This window comes from Curcuma longa, chromosome 21, assembly GCF_044706935.1.
Source record: "Curcuma longa cultivar G26 ecotype Majalengka, Jawa Barat chromosome 21, ITB_CL_G26_1.1, whole genome shotgun sequence".
In the NCBI taxonomy this organism is placed as follows: Eukaryota; Viridiplantae; Streptophyta; class Magnoliopsida; order Zingiberales; family Zingiberaceae; genus Curcuma; species Curcuma longa.
The window spans coordinates 1171544-1189327 of record NC_133881.1 but is presented as its reverse complement, the minus strand read 5'-3'; the positions used below and the strand labels follow the sequence as shown (position 1 = coordinate 1189327).

Here is a 17784-nt window from a genome sequence, read left to right as displayed (position 1 = left end):
GCATGAACAGCGAGAATCATTATCAGAAACTATGATATCTGATGGAGTCTGATGCTGAAAAAAACTACGCATCAGGCTTCCTTAATTAGAGGAAGGAGAAGGGATGGGCCATCCCAATCATTGAACAGTCCTTAATTGATCTGGTTATTAGTGTTTGTTTATAGTTAAGGCTATAAAACAAGAGCTGTCCTTATTGTCGTACCACAATGAGGCACGCCTATGAGAGAGATCTGTCCATGCCTTACAAAGATTGCATTCTCATTCAAAGATACGATTAAGGTTCTATGACCAAACAAGGAACAATATCGAAGCAGTCCAATCATTACATTAATTATAAAATTGAATCAAACAAAGGAAGAAGAATAACCACAACGAAGGAAGCAAACCAAACAGTGAAGATTTCTTAATTAGTGTTCTTGGTAGTAGTAGATAAGCAGTACTCGGAGGATAAGATGGAGCCGTGTGAGGCTCCGGTTGGTTCCTTCAGGAGGAAGTCGCAATGCACCACGGCTCCCAAATGAACAATGGCCGCCGGAGCTGGCTGCACCGCCTCATGTCGTGCAGCAACCCTTCGCGGTTCCGCCGCTTGGCGGTGAAGAGCAACTTGGTGTCCGGCGCCGGAGTGTGGTCCTCGTGGAGGGGCGGCAGCCATAGCCCTCCGTAGCTGCCGAGAGTGGACGCCGCGGCCACCGCTGCCGCTGCGGAGGTGGTTGGCGGCGACGCCCGCCTGGGTGGGGGAGTCGATGGAACAGTGTGTTTGGGTTTGCTTTCGTTGCAGCTCGCGTTGTCAACCTTCTCCGGAGTTCCGACGCGGTCGGTGGAGTCACTCTGCGGCATGCCGCCGACGAACTTGTTGATGACGAGAGAAGAGCGATGAACTTTCATGGCGCCGGTCTGTTGCTGGGGCTGTGTGCTCACCTTCACTTCCACCATGGTTCCTCTGTCCACCACTTCGACTTCCTCTTCCTCCTCCTCTTCTTCATAGCAATTCTTCTCCTTCCTCCTCCTCCTCTTCTTCTTCTTCTTCATAGCATTTATCTTCATCTAACTGTCTTTCTTCTTCCTCTGTAATTTGTCTTTCCTTGACATCATGTTCTTCTTCTAATTGCGTGATATCTTCCTGTTCTCGAGGCAGAGTGCTTCCGGTGGTAGCCTCGGAAGCATCACCGAACTCATCGTAACTAGGCTCGTCTCCATAGGTAGCTTCGATGAAGGAGAGGAGGAGGCGGCCATCCACGCGCTGGGCGTGAAGGTAGTTCTGAGAAGGAACAGAGACGGCCTCGACGACGAGGCGGCCGTCGCGGCGATGAGGCCGCATGTGGATGCACCGCCCATCGCGCCGAGAGATGGACGGGAGCGGCGGAGGGAACGACCTCACCGGCGACCGCATGCTGATGGAACAATGGTAGTTCACCGACGTCAGTTCCTTCCCTCGGGGACGCTCCGCCGCTGCAGCTGCAACAGCAACGGAAACATCCTCCACTTCCTCTTCATTCTCACCATCTCCAAGCTTGAGGTCGAGGTCGCTACCGTCCACGAAGGAAAAGAACTCGTCGGAGCCGGTCTCGGAGCCGAGACTCTCCGTGCAAATCTCGAGGCTCTTCTGGCTCAACGAGCTCGAGGACAGCCGCACCAGAGGATGAACATAAGGAGCCGACGCCGGAGCTGCCTCCTCCTTCTGACACTGGATGGCGCTCCGCACATCCATTTTCCCGGGCTGCTCCTCGTCGCTCCCTAGAGGATCAGGGCGGTCGTCGCCGCTGATATATCGCTCAGCCGGCGTCTGCCAGCCCAGCCTGTCGAAGAATGAGGCAGCAGCAGGAGCAGGGGATCTCTGCATGACAGCCAACGACATCTTCGAACTGTAATTTTGATTTCACTGCAACACAAAAGCAGAGAGCGCAATTAGGGAAGTCCCACTCCCACAGGTAACAACATTAGCAGCAACCTGGCCATGGGAATTACCTCAAACAGGGATGATGACACACACACGAAGTCCGAGGAGGAGGGAGGAGGTCAGGATTGTGCTTGGGTTGGAAGAGGCAAAGGCTGTCAAGAAGCGAGGGAGGAGGGGGCGTATTTGTAGCTGCAGATAAAGTGATGCTCACTCTGGGCCCTCCATCCCTCAGCAAACGCACACCTTCCTTCTCCCACAAATTAATTTTCCACCAAAAATAGTTCCTCCGCAGTGTAGTGTAGTGTTCTTTCTTAAATGAGTGTGTCATTCTCCATCAAGTGGAATATCTTAGCTGTTCCGAGAGACGACTGATATATAATAATATTATTATTCTGCATTGCATTGCATTGTTTTTCTTCAAAGAATTACTGGAAAGGCAGGATGCTGACTGGTGAAGCCTGCAGGGACCTCAAACTTATATTCCCAGTTTCTGCTCCTTATAAATCAATCGACCGGTTGTTAATTATTCTTGCTAGCTAAATTAATATTTATATATCTTTTATCCGAGCTCCAGCAGCGGACGCATCGAGCGAGCGAGCGAGCGAAGGGATGCCGCGACGAGAGTGGTACAATCGGACAGCGAGCTAGCCATACAGGAAGGAATATATATGGTTTTCAAAAGGCTTCGATTCCCCGTCTTTCTCAGTACTGACTCCCTCAGAGAACAGCGAGAGCCACGTTAGTGATGACATTCCGTCGCCATTTGCCTCCGTGGTACAATTTCCGCTTCTTTAATTGCCCGGGCATCGTCCCGTTTTCGGATGGGAGCGAAAAGATGAAGTTGCAAACGAATCGAGTCTGTTTGAGAATTTTTGCTCGAACCAGATTTGATTCGTAATTAAAATTATGGAATTCAAATTGAATTCGAATATGTTCCATAATTTTTTAAAATTGAATTCAAATATATAATATTTTATTTGATTTTCTAGAAGTCACTTGCGAATAGAATTTAAATTGAATTTTAATTATTTTAATATTTTTAAATTTCCAAATAAATTCAAATATTATATATATATATTTCAAACTCAACTCAAATATTAATATTTACGTACTATTCAATCCAACTATTAAGTACTATAACTGTTTAATTATAATACGTAACTATTCAAATAATTAAGATTTCATAATTATTATAATATTATTAAAAATAAAAATTGAAATAGAATAAAATATTATTTTAATAATGAATTAAAAAAAAAGTCATTCTCTTAACAATTTTAGTAAAAAAAAGGTCAGCAAATGGTCCTTGCGATATCAAAGATATTTAAAGCATGTGTAGAAATTTTGCGCCCGCATCAGGATTTTGCAGAAAGTGAAGTGGCAGACATTGGCATCGGTGAGATTGGACCATCCAATGGGTCCCTCAGTTAGATTGATGCAACCTGACATCATGGTACCTCACAATCCAAGAACATGAACAAAAACACAATGTAAAATCAAGATTCAGATTAAAACCATATATTCAATACTGTGGATAAAATTAGTGTGTCTGTAATAAATTAAATTTTAATTGCTATTATTCAATAATTAACAATTTTATTTTGACAATAAATAGGGATAAAATTAATTCTATCAAGATTAGTATATTTTCAAAATTAAGTTATTAAAATTAATGCATCTACAAATATTATCAAGTATTTAAAATTAAATTATTTATTTTTAGAGTTGAATGGAAAAAAATGGTCCAAAATCTTTGTTAAAATTTTTATTTGCCTTAACTGAGGATTAAGTATCTGTCAGCCAGCGTGTTGATTACTTGTCTTCTAACTGTGTTTGATTGTCGTGGATAATGACAATTATAAATACGCGTTTCACTCATCCTATACTAGCAATTAGTAGTGGTATCTAAATTCCAGGCAGATATATACATGTGATAAGAATGCCTGATAGACGTGGCCACCCCAACACTTCAACTAGTACATGGAAGAAATAAGCCAATAATAATGTGTTGTCTATGACCTAAATTGTGCAAAGATACATGATTGTGAGCTAATTCATGAGGTTTAAGACCCATTTTCTGGTAGGAATTTCGTGTACAATATGCGACAAAAAGAATAAGGTAATCAAATTTTAAAGAGAAAAAAAAAATGAGAGTAACGTGTGTGGCCGGCCACATTGTCCATTTGGTTTGGGCATGTGGATCTTTAACAGCTTGAATGATGCTTCTTGCACCCAGATGATCACAAGCGCCAGAAGAAAAAAAGGAATGGTAGCATATTGTTCATATAACTACCATTAAATGTGCTCAATTGAAAACAAGTATTACAAAGCAGATGCATGATCGAACTGGACAAAAGCATCATCATTCACCCACTCGCCTAAAGGAATAGTTCCATTATTGGGTCATAGAAAGTTCATCAATTCATTCTAATTTTCTGGGTCTGGATGAGATCATCTCGACCACCCAAATGAACCCACTTTGGACTGCTAACACTAAGAATTAGCTCTATTGGGCACGAGACAAGCACTACTTCAACTAAGCCTTTGCCACCAAGTAATTGCACCATACATTGTCAATAAAGGTTTCTTCAAAATTTTGAGCCACAACATACCAATCTCCGACATGCAATCTGCATAGGATCCAATTCCACCACAGACAAGGACTTGGAGATCGAGGGCAGATCTCCTGCTTTCTTTTGACTTAGGACCACTAGGATGTGTGCCTTAAGGACGGTAAGAAAGGAGGCGCTTTCTGAAGGACAATGAAATAAAAGTAGGGCGGCTATTTGGAGGAATAGTTGGGTAGTGGCCCATGAAATGGACCAGTTCCTTATTGTGCTTATGGAGTCATGAAGCCATGTTGCTGTTGCTTACATGTTGTCATGCACTTGAGTTCATTATGATGGTACGGAGGATCAATAAGGGGTAATGCGTGGAGGGTGAACTGTCTGAATTGCAATTGCATGTAGGTCGACAGATTGAATTGAGTTAATTTGCATGACAGTAGATGATGACCAACCCATGGGAGTGGCACGCCACTCAGTGGTTGAAAGGAACGCATGTGATTGCATGAGCAGAGTACGGAATACAGCTTATTAACAGAATAAGGAAAATGAATATTTAGCAACTCTAATTCAGCTAGGTTGCATATTTTTCTTACGTGTGTGCTAACAATATACAAAATTTACAATACTTGTTTACTGAGAAACAACAAATCTACCACGATCAACCGCATCAAGCAGCATATCCAGAAGCCTATGATACTAAGGCTATCATTGCTTTCTCATGCATAGACAAGAATCAAAATTGTGACAGAATACCAGGATTAACCGCATTAGGCAGCATATCCAGAAACCTATGATACTCTAAGGCTATCATTGCTTTTTCATGCATAGACAAGAATCAAGAAGGAAATCCATGATGAACAGGAAGTAATGCAAAGGTAATGAAGGTCTTATTGATGGAGCAAAAAGTATCCACAGTGACATCCAGTCAAAAATTAAAGTATTAAACCAAATATAAAAGGGACATCACATTACCAGTCATCCAGTGAGAAAAGAGGATGCCATAGACGATTCCCAAGTTAGATTCCCACCAGATAAGGCCCCGAATGGACTAAAATATTCTCACTTGAAGTCCCCTCGATGACAGCACTGCTGCTGCATGGGGTCCATCGCTGAGGACAGGGGTGTACAACCCCCGGTAGCCATTGCTAACACCATCTGCATGATAAGAATCATCATCAACGCCATTCATGGGGAGTCAATCGTATCAGAACCCTATAAGTTAAGAGTGAGTAACAATGTTGGAACTAAGAAGAATTGTTGAACCCAAGAATAGTCAACCGACGCTTGAATTGGCATTGGGATGTAGAAGTGGCCACACAAGAAGCTGCCAGTGCTCTTGGCACATGCCAGATGTACGTCCTGAGACCCAACACAGTACCGATGGCAAGTCACTCTCGCTCTGTTATGAGTCACAATTTGGCTGCAGACCTCATACAACCAACCAGAAAATGGCTAAAATTGATCATAAATTACAATCCACATGAATGGACTTCCCTCGCATATGACATTGCTGATAGATCTTATCCAGCAGTTTGCATTGCTGATAGATCTTATCCAGAGGTCATCCATGGCAACAAACAGAGGCCGTGCCCTTGACCTCCGCAATCAACTCTCCCAAGGCAACAGCAATACCAGCAACATCTGCCATGGTGTCCCAAGCTTGGGGAATTCAAGGTGAGGGTATTTTTATTTGTTCAACGGAGAAGCTATGTTTGGGGAAAATAAACTTGGAATTCTACTAGGGCTCTCTTGGTGCAATTTCTCTTAAAAAAAAAATCTCTGTAGTAAAACTGCCAAAGTTTGGCAGCAAAACTTAAATAGCTGTTAAAACCAAGATTCCTATAAATTGGCAGAGTCAATTCGTAAGATGGAAAGCATCATGTGAAAGTTCCCAATATCTGAAAAGATGACTTTTACGTGATTTAGATAAGAATATCTCCACAGAATCCATGCAGATTTAAGCACGTTTTAAAAATTTATAAAAACAAAATGCCTAATAGCATGAGACTTGTCTAATTATAGAGAACATAAATTACTAAAAAATCAAGAACCATACCCTAAAATATCTGTACGGCAATACTAGCGAGGATCATTCAAATTTTTTAGAGATAGAATGCACCTGCCTCCATCTGTAGATTTACTATCAAATAAGATAGTATTTTTCCAAATAAAATTTGTTAGAATCAACCGTCCGAACAACAAATATTAATCAATTGGAGACTGTCTGAATCTTTTGTGGTAAACTTCACTGTAACACAATTATATACACGAGTTTCGAAGAAAACAAAAAAGTGCGAGGCAAAAAAAAAGGTCAATGAATGAATAGACATAGAAGACTTAAATTCAGATAACATTTCTATTACTTGTCAATAGAATAAAGATATATAAAAAAAATTAACAATGCGTTTTTGAGCAGATTATGATGATCAAAGTCACTCTCTATAATCAATGAAAGTATCTTAAGCAATGGAAGGAATTCAGACAAATTCATGTCAGAGAGAAATCATGCAATGTTCTTTACATGCATACGACATCAAACTTCAAAAAATAACCATGTCCATCACAGGTTATCCCAATCAACTCTCACATTGTGTTCAGTCTCGACTCTCGAGAAAGCATCTCACTAGTACATTATACACAGATATCTTATATACAAGCATATATTTCTATTCTCATCCCCTCTCTACGCCTGAACCAGATGCCTCACAAATCTTTTCTTAATACCTGTAATTAATCATAATGGCATTGCACTCCATCTACATCAATTAATTCTGGAACTTCACTGAGAAATATACACAGAAAAAAGATTGATTTCACCAACCATCTCACATTTATAGGAAAGGGCATCAGCTACCCACGAGTTATTTCCGTGGAATACACCACTCAGTAGAAATTATTTTTCTGGCATTCAATTTCAGAGAATAAAAACAATACCTTCCATGGCACCTGACACTTAATACTAGTAGTTCAACCCTGCAATCTGAATACACCTGTACCTTATGAGACCATCAGACCACCTATTGAATCTCTTCCTAAGCTTTTCCTGTTATGGGCGCAGTTCCTGCCATAAGACAGTTCCCTCCAGTGCAGTGACTTCACTGATGCCCATGATTAGCTAACAATTCAAATTTAGAAGAATACAGCGATGGGCAGCAATTCCTGCTTTCAGAGATGCTGCACCTATAGGGGGGAATTCACCATGGTCCATGTGAACCAAAATGTATGGAGTTATTGGGTATCTGGTTGGACATTAAAATTAGCAGACAAGGGCAGTTAAGGAAATCCATTTCAAATTTTGCAAGCTCTTTCAATTTACACACATATCTTCAATAATTTGAGAAAATGCCCAAAAAAGGATCTTACATTTCTGCTCTATTCCTCAAAGTATTCTCTCCCACCACAAAGAAATCTCAAACATTGTGCATATCCATGTTGTTTATTTTCCCAACCCCTTACCGTACATGCACTAAATAATCCATTACATTGGGCAGCTTAAGCACATCAAATATATAGATGGTTATTTGATTCCTCCTATTCCCAGGAAATTTAATCCATTACATGTGCCACTAAAGAACATAAGAATGACAAGAAAATCGAGGATTTCCATCAATGATTCTATAAAACCTGTTGGTCACACACTTTTAAGTTGACTTCAACATTAGTTTCCATTGTTTGAAACCATTAACATAATCATATCTTTCAAGCTAGTTAATGTTCAAGTAGAAAATATAGTCCCGTATAGCTGAAAAGGCTTGACTGTACCTCATGCATCTAATATAAAAGCCATATTGATGCCACGTATAATGCCTGATTTTGGTTAAGGAAACATCTCTATAAGACAATTCACAAAGCACAGCATTCATCCGTAGCCAGCACACTTCTAATAGGCTAGGAACATCTATAAAATCAATGTCCACATAAGTCCTTCCTAAAAAAGCCATTGTTATCCAATCTTTCTTTACAACCAAGTCCCAGATGTATCTCACAAGGTATTTGTGCAAATACATATGATCCAGATAGTTGCAGAAACTACCAAAATAAAACAGTCAACAAACGTACTGTAGGTATACAAGGGGAAAAAAAGGCACCTTTCTTTTCTAGTTCTTGGACTATGATGCACTTAGAGCTTGTAACAGAAACAATAATATAGATGATCTTGTATGAATGTGTTGCTTTCTCCATTTAATTCCCATCTATATTTGCTATGAAATTTTGGCGTAACTAACATTAGATTTGTAGGCAAAACCTAATAGTAGCTACTAAGTGTAGCTCTAATAAATTATAAAAGAAAGGAAAATACGATGAGATGACATGAACATTCTTAAAGATGGGGTAGAGCTCAGTGAAAAATTAAGATTCATATAATTAACCCTAGACACTTTGGGCACACCACTATATGTTGAGATGATGTTGGATTTAATAATAAGAAGTAAAATAAAAGAAATATGTTGTATATCAATTTAGTCATTCTTCTTGTATCTCATTTTACAATTAGATAGAAGCCATACATTGATCTTTAATGGAACCTTCGCCAGGATAACTCCGCCATCTTCATCATATCCACCTGAGTGATCTTAGTGAGAAGGGCAGGGAGGCGAGAGGAACAGTCCAGTCTGAGAGTTGTAGAAGGTCAGCTAGGTGTTATCATGAGGGCCAACCTGGATGCGGCCTTTGCATTTCGGACTTCGCTGGACTAATCCTAGAAGTAGATAGCTTTCCTCCCTAGTTTGCCTATCGGATAAATCTGAAGCGTGACTTATCACACTCAGAAGCTGACCTCCAAGATATTCATTCCATTTGGAATTCGAACCCTGATCGATTTATTGTTCCTTTTAATACTTTACCATTGCACCACGCCCATGGAGACAGAATCTGAGGATGCGGTTGTCATAGATAATCGACTGTGAGAGGCCAAAATCTAATTGACGAACAAGATGCGAATACGAGATAACAAGATAATTTTATTTTATTTTATTCCTCTCCTTCTCATTTTCTTTTCCTCATTCCCTTTCTTTCCCTCCTACTTCAGTCCTCCAAGGTACACAGACCTAAAGTTGAAGGAAGGATTTTCAAATCATCTACATCTTCCCCCGCAGACCGTTGATCAAATTCTTCCAGGGCTACACCTGATCATCTACAACTTCCCCGGTCAACCCAGTACGAATAGACAAACTAAAGCTCACCTACACCACTAACCTCGTCGATTAGCTCACTCAAGCCAAGCACGAAGACTCGGAATAGATTAAACTCTACCATATCATTCTCATCAGCCTACCAAAATCCACTCGCTATCAAATCGTCTAGCCGACAGGCAATCACCCATCTAACCCGTACACCAAAAGTCGTTACGGTTCCATTTTCACCATCTGTTAGCTAACTGGCGTCAAATCCATCACCAATGTACGAAATGATTCAAAAGAAGAGATCAGAACCTACCTCAAACGCAATCGATCTCCAATCGACATCCGCGCCTTTCGATCGCTACTGACGCCGTGCGATTTCGAACTTTGTTCTCCTTCTCCACCATTCTCCCTCAACAATGCAGGCCCTCGGAGAAAACCTGAAGCAGAAACATCAATGGAGTCGCAAACTCGCCGAGCCACATCCCTTTGCAGCCGCGGAAGATGACGAACATCGACCCGAGCCGTCGCATTCATCGCCCAGATCGTCAATACCCGCTCCTTCCGCGCATCTCAGATCCAAAACTGCCCTCAGCCACCGCCCGACCATTCTTGATCTTCCTGTTAGCGCTCGCCCTAGCCCCGCGCCGTACAGGCTTCCGACCGACACTGATGGCCTTTGTCCGGCTTATATAGCGACACCCGGCCCACTAAAAGAGCAGCCCAGAAACGATCAATCCGTAAGCCCACTAAGCCCAAATTGCAAGTACGCCAAGGTTCTATAATTTTATCCATCAATCATCATCTTGATTGAATCCAAAATTTCAGTTTATTCGATCGATACCATTCTTTAATCCTCTCCCACCTTCAATCATTTTGATGCATCTTCATCGAATCTAAATTAATCATTTAATATCTCAATCTACCCAACCAATGACGATACATAGCATATACGTAATTGATGTTCCAACCATTATTTATCTCCAATAATGATACATATAATCCATGGAGTCCCCCTCCTACTTCCTACCAAATGGCCTTAATCATTCACCTAATGACGGACGATATAACTTATAACGGCCATTTTCACTCGTTCCCCGAAAGACGGTGAATAAAACAGCAATTAAAACGGTGGGAGTTGATTATCTCGGGAATAATGTAGCGGCGCCACGGCGAGCTGTTTAATTCGGAGGGGCAGTTTGGTAATATGGCACGCAAAGAGTCTGTAATTTGCTGTGTTTAATTCGTCCTTTGGATTCCTCGTCAGTTCGTGGAGTACGTTGGATCATTCACAGCGTGGCGCTCGGAATTATCGAAGAAATAGAAGGGCAATTTCGTCATTCCAGGCGTCGACGGGAGACGGCTCAGTATTATTGCGAGCATGGTCTCTTCCCTCTGTCTCTCTCTCTTCGCCAGTTCGAAGAGCCTCCGCTTGCCTTCCCTTCCTTCTCCTCTTTGATCTCCTCTGTTCTCCACTCCTTTGTTGGAGTTCCTGTTTAGGGATTTCTCCTTGGGTTTCTTAATTGTCGCGGATTTGATTTCTCTAGTAGTTTGTCGTCGGTCGGCGTCGGTCGGAGGAGGGAGGGAAGAGGGGAGTAGGTCGTCGCGGATTTGTAGAGGAATGCTGGGATCGGCTGTGGGAGGCTAGGCCTTTCTATCGGAGAATGCGGAGGCATGGACGTGGCGGAGACGCCAACGGAGGGGCGGACGCGACGGTTGCGGAGGGAGATAGGCCGGTGGGGGTAGCTGTCCCTTCTGTGGCAGCGACTGAGGCGTTCCACCAGTATAGGAGTAGATCTCAGAGCGGTGGGGGCAGGAGAGTCGCTCCTGCCGTCGGTCCGCCCGACGAGGAGGCGGCAGCCGTGGTGGTGGAGAAGGTTCTGGCGAATGGGGGCATGTACACTGGGTCTTTCGTCGGGAACGGCTCCCGCGGACAGGGGAAGTATTTGTGGGCGGACGGTTGTATGTATGATGGTGAATGGCGGCGGGGGAAGGCCGTTGGGAAGGGCAAGTTCTCGTTGCACTCCGGCGCGACGTTTGAGGGTGACTTCCGCTCCGGGCGAATGGAGGGGTTTGGGACGTTCACAGGTTCAGAGGGCGACATTTACCGCGGTCTCTGGGTCTCCGACCGAAAGCACGGGTACGGATGTAAATGGTACGCTAATGGCGACTTCTATGAAGGCGGATGGAGTCGCAACCTCCAGGAGGGCCGAGGCAGGTACGTGTGGCGAACTGGGAACGAGTACATCGGAGAATGGCGGAACGGCGTCATCTCCGGCCGTGGGGTGTTTATCTGGGCGAACGACAACCGCTATGATGGTCTTTGGGAAAACGGCGTGCCTAAAGGAAGCGGTATTTTCACGTGGCCCGACGGGAGCTGCTATGTCGGTAACTGGAGCAAAGGCGATCTCAAGAGCATCAATGGTACCTTTTACCCTGCTGTCTCCGGTGGCAAAAAGTTCGCCGGAAAAAGGAGCCCGTTCTCCCCCTTGGAGGAAACCTTCGTGCTGCCGTCACTGGTTCCCGGTTCAAGGAAGAGGCCATCGATGGATGAAGCGCTGCTAGGACGGAGGAGCTCCACCATGGAGAAAAACTTCCCAAGGATATGTATCTGGGAATCTGATGGTGAAGCAGGAGATATTACATGCGACATTGTTGACACAATCGATGCGGCCATGCTCTACAAGGATGGGCTTCCCTTCGTTCAGGGCGGCCGCACACTAGTTGGTTCCATGCCGCAGCGGCGCAGCTCATGTTTCTCGTCCACAAGAGAACCAAAGAAGCCCGGGCTGACTATATCTAAAGGCCATAAGAATTACAATTTGATGTTGAACCTTCAATTGGGCATCAGGTAGATGGCTTGATATCTTGCTAGTTGGTCTCTATTTTATGGCCTTAAGAATGGCATTAACTTTTGATGGTTCAATTTTCTTTTCTTTCAGTTATTCTGTTGGGAAGCCTGGTTCACTAAGAGAGCTCAAAACAGGGGATTTTGATCCCAGGGAGAAGTTTTGGACAAGGTTTCCTCCTGAAGGATCAAAGACAACTCCACCCCATCAGTCAGTTGAGTTCCGTTGGAAGGACTACTGTCCCATGGTTTTCAGGTGACATTCATTCTAAGCAATTGCAGAATGTATCTGTTGGATTTTTTTCCCCCTGCTAATTTAATTTGACTTTTGTCCTTTTGTTTTGTCTGAGTAATTTTTATTGGTTCTGTTTGCAGACACTTGAGGAAGTTGTTTAATGTAGATCCAGCAGATTATATGCTAGCTATATGTGGAAATGATGCATTGAGGGAATTGTCCTCACCAGGAAAGAGTGGGAGTGTCTTTTACCTTACCCAAGATGACTGCTTCATGATTAAGACAGTGAAAAAATCTGAAGTGAAGGTTAGATAAAAGATTTCCTTTTTGGTAGTTCATTTTTGTGTTTCCAAGTAATTTCTTATCTTCTATTTATATGAATTCATCACGGGAAAGGAATTCAACTTAAGTTAGAATGGTATGGAAGAAGTATTAGTCAATTTAATAGTTGCCTATTGAAATAAGGAAATTGTGTCTATTGCTATACTTATCATTCCCATTTGCAATTAATGAATGGGCACAATATACTCATAGATTGACCTGTGAGTTTTGGCTATATTTATGAGTAATGCATATTTATATATGGTAATTTTGGTTGTTAAGCTCTGGTTTCTCGCTTTCAGTCAACATGAGTGATAAATTGTAATGTAATTAGTGGTGGATATGCAAGCAAAATCCAGTTGATTAGGTAAGGTGTAATTATATGTTTATTAATGATTGGGAAATTATTAGTTTTTTTTGTTAATACAGTCACTTCTGTGGGAAATATTTCACAATATATTCTTATCCTGCTGTTGGCATAATATTCTCTAACACTGTTATTCAGGTACTTCTTAGGATGTTACCAAGTTACTACAAACAAGTTTCTACGTACAAAAACTCATTGATCACAAAGTTCTGTGGTGTGCATTGTGTGAAGCCAATTGGTGCACCAAAGGCAAGTGATTTGGCTTAAGTTCTGCACTATTACGTAATCTTTCTGCATTCTTTTGCTGTTTAATTGTTATGGAAGGATAATATCAGCTTACCAATTTGCTTACCCCTGCCTGGATAATAGACACGATTTGTGGTCATGGGCAATTTGTTCTGCTCAAAATATCATATCCATAGAAGATTTGACCTGAAAGGTTCATCCTATGGTCGAACAACTTATAAGGCAGAGGAAGAGATTGATGAGGTGATGACCCTGAAGGATCTTGACCTTAATTATGCATTTCGACTGCATAGGTTATGGTACCTAGAGCTTCTAGAGTAAGTAAACTTTCTTAATCTAGCAAGTTTACATTTGCTTTTTGACATATTCCCACCTTCTATCATTTAATGAGGTCTGTTTATCTTTCAGACAAATCAAGTGGGATTGTGAATTCTTGGAAGCAGAGGGTATAATGGATTATAGTCTTCTATTAGGAATTCACTTCTGTGATGACATTTCACCATCCTGGATTGGCCTATCACCATGCTCTCCTTCTCCAAGTAAGGGATTTCCCTCAAAATTTGATATATCTATCAAGCAGTTTATAGAGCACGCAGCTCAGTCTAAAATAATATTCTTTCTCAGAGGCTTATCGCAAGAGTGACTCTTTTCAAGATCGATTTCAAGATCGAGTGGCTTGGTCGGACATGCAATTCTCAAAGTCTAGCCATCAGAATATGGATACGACAAGGGATGACTGGTATTTCTAATCAGTCAACATATAAGATCAATTAAAATATATTCTGTACTATTTGAACTGTTATTATGTGTTTACTATCAAGCGTAAGCAGTTCTCCTTACCTAAGATATTGATTCCTTATATTGAAATTTTGTAGAAAATAGGTTTCATATACCTTCTTTTGAAGTATATGTTTGAGAAGTTTGACCTTGAGGAATATGTTTGAAATAACATATAGAATTCATTATTTGTCTAGGTTTGCTCATGACAAGTTTCAACTAGGTGCTTTGTCTTGAAGAAGATGGTCGTGTCCATTCTTTTCTATGATTATTCTAGTTCTCCCAACTAATCATTCTGGGTGCAAAAAAAAAAAAAAAAAAAAAAAGAGTTCCCGATGTACTGCAGCTTCCATGAAAAGAATATTTGTTTAGAATTGGTTATTCTTTGATCTTCTTCATAAAGCAATACCACACATCAATTTTAGTTGCATTACATTTTAATTATTGTGTCGATCTGCTGCTACCCATTTTGCTAACAGAGCATGAGTATTGCATTGTTTGGGCCCTTGACTTTTCATTTCTAGTGTCAAGATGATTCATGATGTCTTGGTATGTTTCAGTTCAATGATGTTTGCAGTCTTTTTCTTTCTGTTTTTGGAATCATGGAGGGTAGCTCTCGCCCTCAAAAATATGTATTAAATGACACAAGCGTGCATAAGTCAGTCTAGATCTTATATATGCATTCTAATTCGTACTAAATTTCAACATCTGAAAAATTTTGTGCTAACAGCTGACGTGCCTATTTATTTTCTTCACGTTAGGAAATCTTTACTTCAGCTGGGCATTAACATGCCCGCAAGAGCAGAGCGCACAACAAAAGGTGTGCCCATGTCAATCCACAACGGCAAGATCCATAATGTAATCCTCTACTTTGGCATCATAGATATCCTCCAAGACTATGATATCTCTAAGAAGTTGGAGCATGCCTACAAATCCATGCAAGTGGATCCCAATTCCATCTCAGCAGTGGATCCAAAGCTCTACTCTAGGAGATTCCAAGATTTCATCAGGAGAATTTTCATAGAAGATGATTGATTTGAAAATAACATGATCATATGAGGAAAAACTCTGTGGAAGCTGAACATCTCTGCAATTTTTACAAAAGTTAACACAAGTTGAGTATGACACCTGAATTTGAAGCAAAATGCTATCAGCTGACTTGTGAGAGGTAAAAAAAAGTTCTTTGCAACATAGAAGACTGATGATGAATAAAATTTAGAGCTTCTTATTTTCCATGAAAGTGGGCATTTGAAGCTTTATTTTACACTCAGCTACTACAAATCAAAATAGAGTTTGACAGACTGCCTATCAGATACATTACTTTCAAGAACTTTGACTTACCTATGACTCAATGTCGAAGCCAAACATTACGTCCATGCAGATCTGACTAGCTTGAATTTGAGTGATTTGTTTTAAGATGGAGGTCAGTCTGTCATATCTATTTAAGACTGAATTGTGAAAGGTCAGCATGGGGGGAGTTCAGTACAGCTTCATCTGGGGTGAAGGATGCTGGATCTATTTACTTTTTTTCCCCTACTTTACTTGATAGTAGCCAGGGAGCACAATTTTTGCTTACTGAAAAAATGAACAAAAAAAAGAAGGAAATATATCATGCTCTTGAGAGTTGTGAAATGTATCAAATAAGGCATGTACAGGATGATCATGAACATATTTATAGATTAAACTTAAATTCCCATTCTCACTTGTATGCTGCTTTCCTGTTATCGTTTGTTGTTTGTTTGTTTGTTTCATATTTATTCCTACAAGCTTTTCCAGGCAAAGCAGAGAAGCTGGCAGAGACTCTCACCCTCTACTCTACGCCCCCTGAGAAAAGAAAACTAGAAGCTGAGGCACTGAGCCAAAGTGAGTGAGATCTCTCTTTCTTGTTATGTGCCATTCTTCCCTCCCTTTGCACCTCTCAATCTCTCTTTCTTTTTTAAATTCGATTTATTTTTTGACCAGTCTTATCCAACGCTGCAGCTTCGACGTTGCTTGCAGAGGTGAAGAAGGATGCAGACTGACTTATAAATAAATTTTTAATTATTATACAACCTCAATTATATATAATAGTTATAAAGATAATATATTGTTAATATTAGTTATATTTCAAATATTAATTTTTAATATATGTTGAAAAATTGAATATGAGTTTAAAATAATCAAAAAAATTCAAAATATAATTTTTAAATATTTTAAATAAATGTTTACAAATTAAAATTTTATAAATACATTCAAAAAAATAATTTAAGACTTTCAAATATTTTATAATTGTTTTGAGTCTTTCATATAATTTTACAATTAATTTTAAATTTTAAAAATTATTTTTTAAAAATAATTTTTATAAAAATTTAATAAAAAATTGAAGAACATTCTCTTCCTTATAAAAAAATGTCTAAAATTAATAAAAATAAAACATTATATATAAAATATAATATAATATAATATAATATAGCAATAAATGATATTTCTTGTATATATAATATATATATATATATGCAAACGAATAATTAATAAAATAATATATAAATATATCATCAACACATAAGAAATAAATTCTCTTCCTTATAAAAAAATGTTTAAAATTAATAAAAATAAAATAAAATATTAATATAATATTATGTAAATAAATGATATTTCTTATATACATAATATATATGCAAACGAATAATTTCTTCTAATAAAATAATATATAAATATATCATAAATTAACACATAAGAAATAAATTCTCTTCCTTATAAAAAATGTTTGAATTTAATACAAATAAAAAATTATATATAAAATAAAATAAAATATTAATATAATATTATATCAATAAATGATATTTCTTATATATATAATATATATGCAAACGAATAATTTCTTGTAATAAAATAATATATAAATATATCATCAACACATAAGAAATAAATTATCTTCCTTATAAAAAATTATTTTTAAAATTAATAAATATAAATAAATGTACAATTGACAGCTTATACACAATTGTAGCATGTATGTATATAGCTTTAAACTATTTTTTATGAGAAACTTTAATAATTTCTTTAATATTTTGTATTTCCTTATTTAGAACAAAAAAAATGGTATAAATAGTCTTGTAATTCCACTAGCAATTGCAAAAAAGCAACACGTAAATAAGCAAGAGATGGCTACTAAATGCTTGGCGATGATGCTTTTGGTTCTTGCTAGCCTTTTCACTTTAAACCAATGTAAGTATATATATATATTTTTTATGCATGTTTAAATAATTAAGTGCTGCATTCTGATCTTATGCATTATTACTTGTTTTGCATATAAATATATGTAGCTCGCGATATCGCAACAATGGATGCGAAGATAGAAGAAGTCTATTGTATAAATGCGACATGCCCAGGTCGTCCTTATTGCTTTTGCTGCTCAGCCGGCACA

At 39.5% G+C, this 17784-nt stretch overlaps 1 protein-coding gene, 1 long non-coding RNA gene and 1 pseudogene across 2 annotated transcripts; 1 reads left to right on the top strand and 2 right to left on the bottom strand.

Annotated features, from left to right (window-relative positions):
- Positions 1–315: 315 nt before the first annotated feature.
- LOC141814905 (uncharacterized) lies at positions 316–2020 on the bottom strand (annotated as a pseudogene).
- A 3309-nt stretch (positions 2021–5329) lies between these two features.
- Positions 5330–10202, bottom strand: LOC141814512 (uncharacterized). The gene is made up of 2 exons (XR_012600486.1): positions 9901–10202; positions 5330–5619 (listed from the first exon to the last, which is right to left on the bottom strand). It is a non-coding gene; the product is annotated as an uncharacterized LOC141814512 (long non-coding RNA).
- An 808-nt stretch (positions 10203–11010) lies between these two features.
- On the top strand, positions 11011–16036 carry LOC141814511 (phosphatidylinositol 4-phosphate 5-kinase 2-like). Its single transcript, XM_074702469.1, has 8 exons — positions 11011–12435; positions 12527–12688; positions 12808–12973; positions 13494–13604; positions 13725–13918; positions 14010–14140; positions 14226–14340; positions 15140–16036. Exons 1-8 carry the CDS (start codon positions 11249–11251, stop codon positions 15411–15413), a joined length of 2340 nt encoding a protein of 779 aa, XP_074558570.1. The 5' UTR covers positions 11011–11248; the 3' UTR covers positions 15414–16036.
- Positions 16037–17784: the final 1748 nt, after the last annotated feature.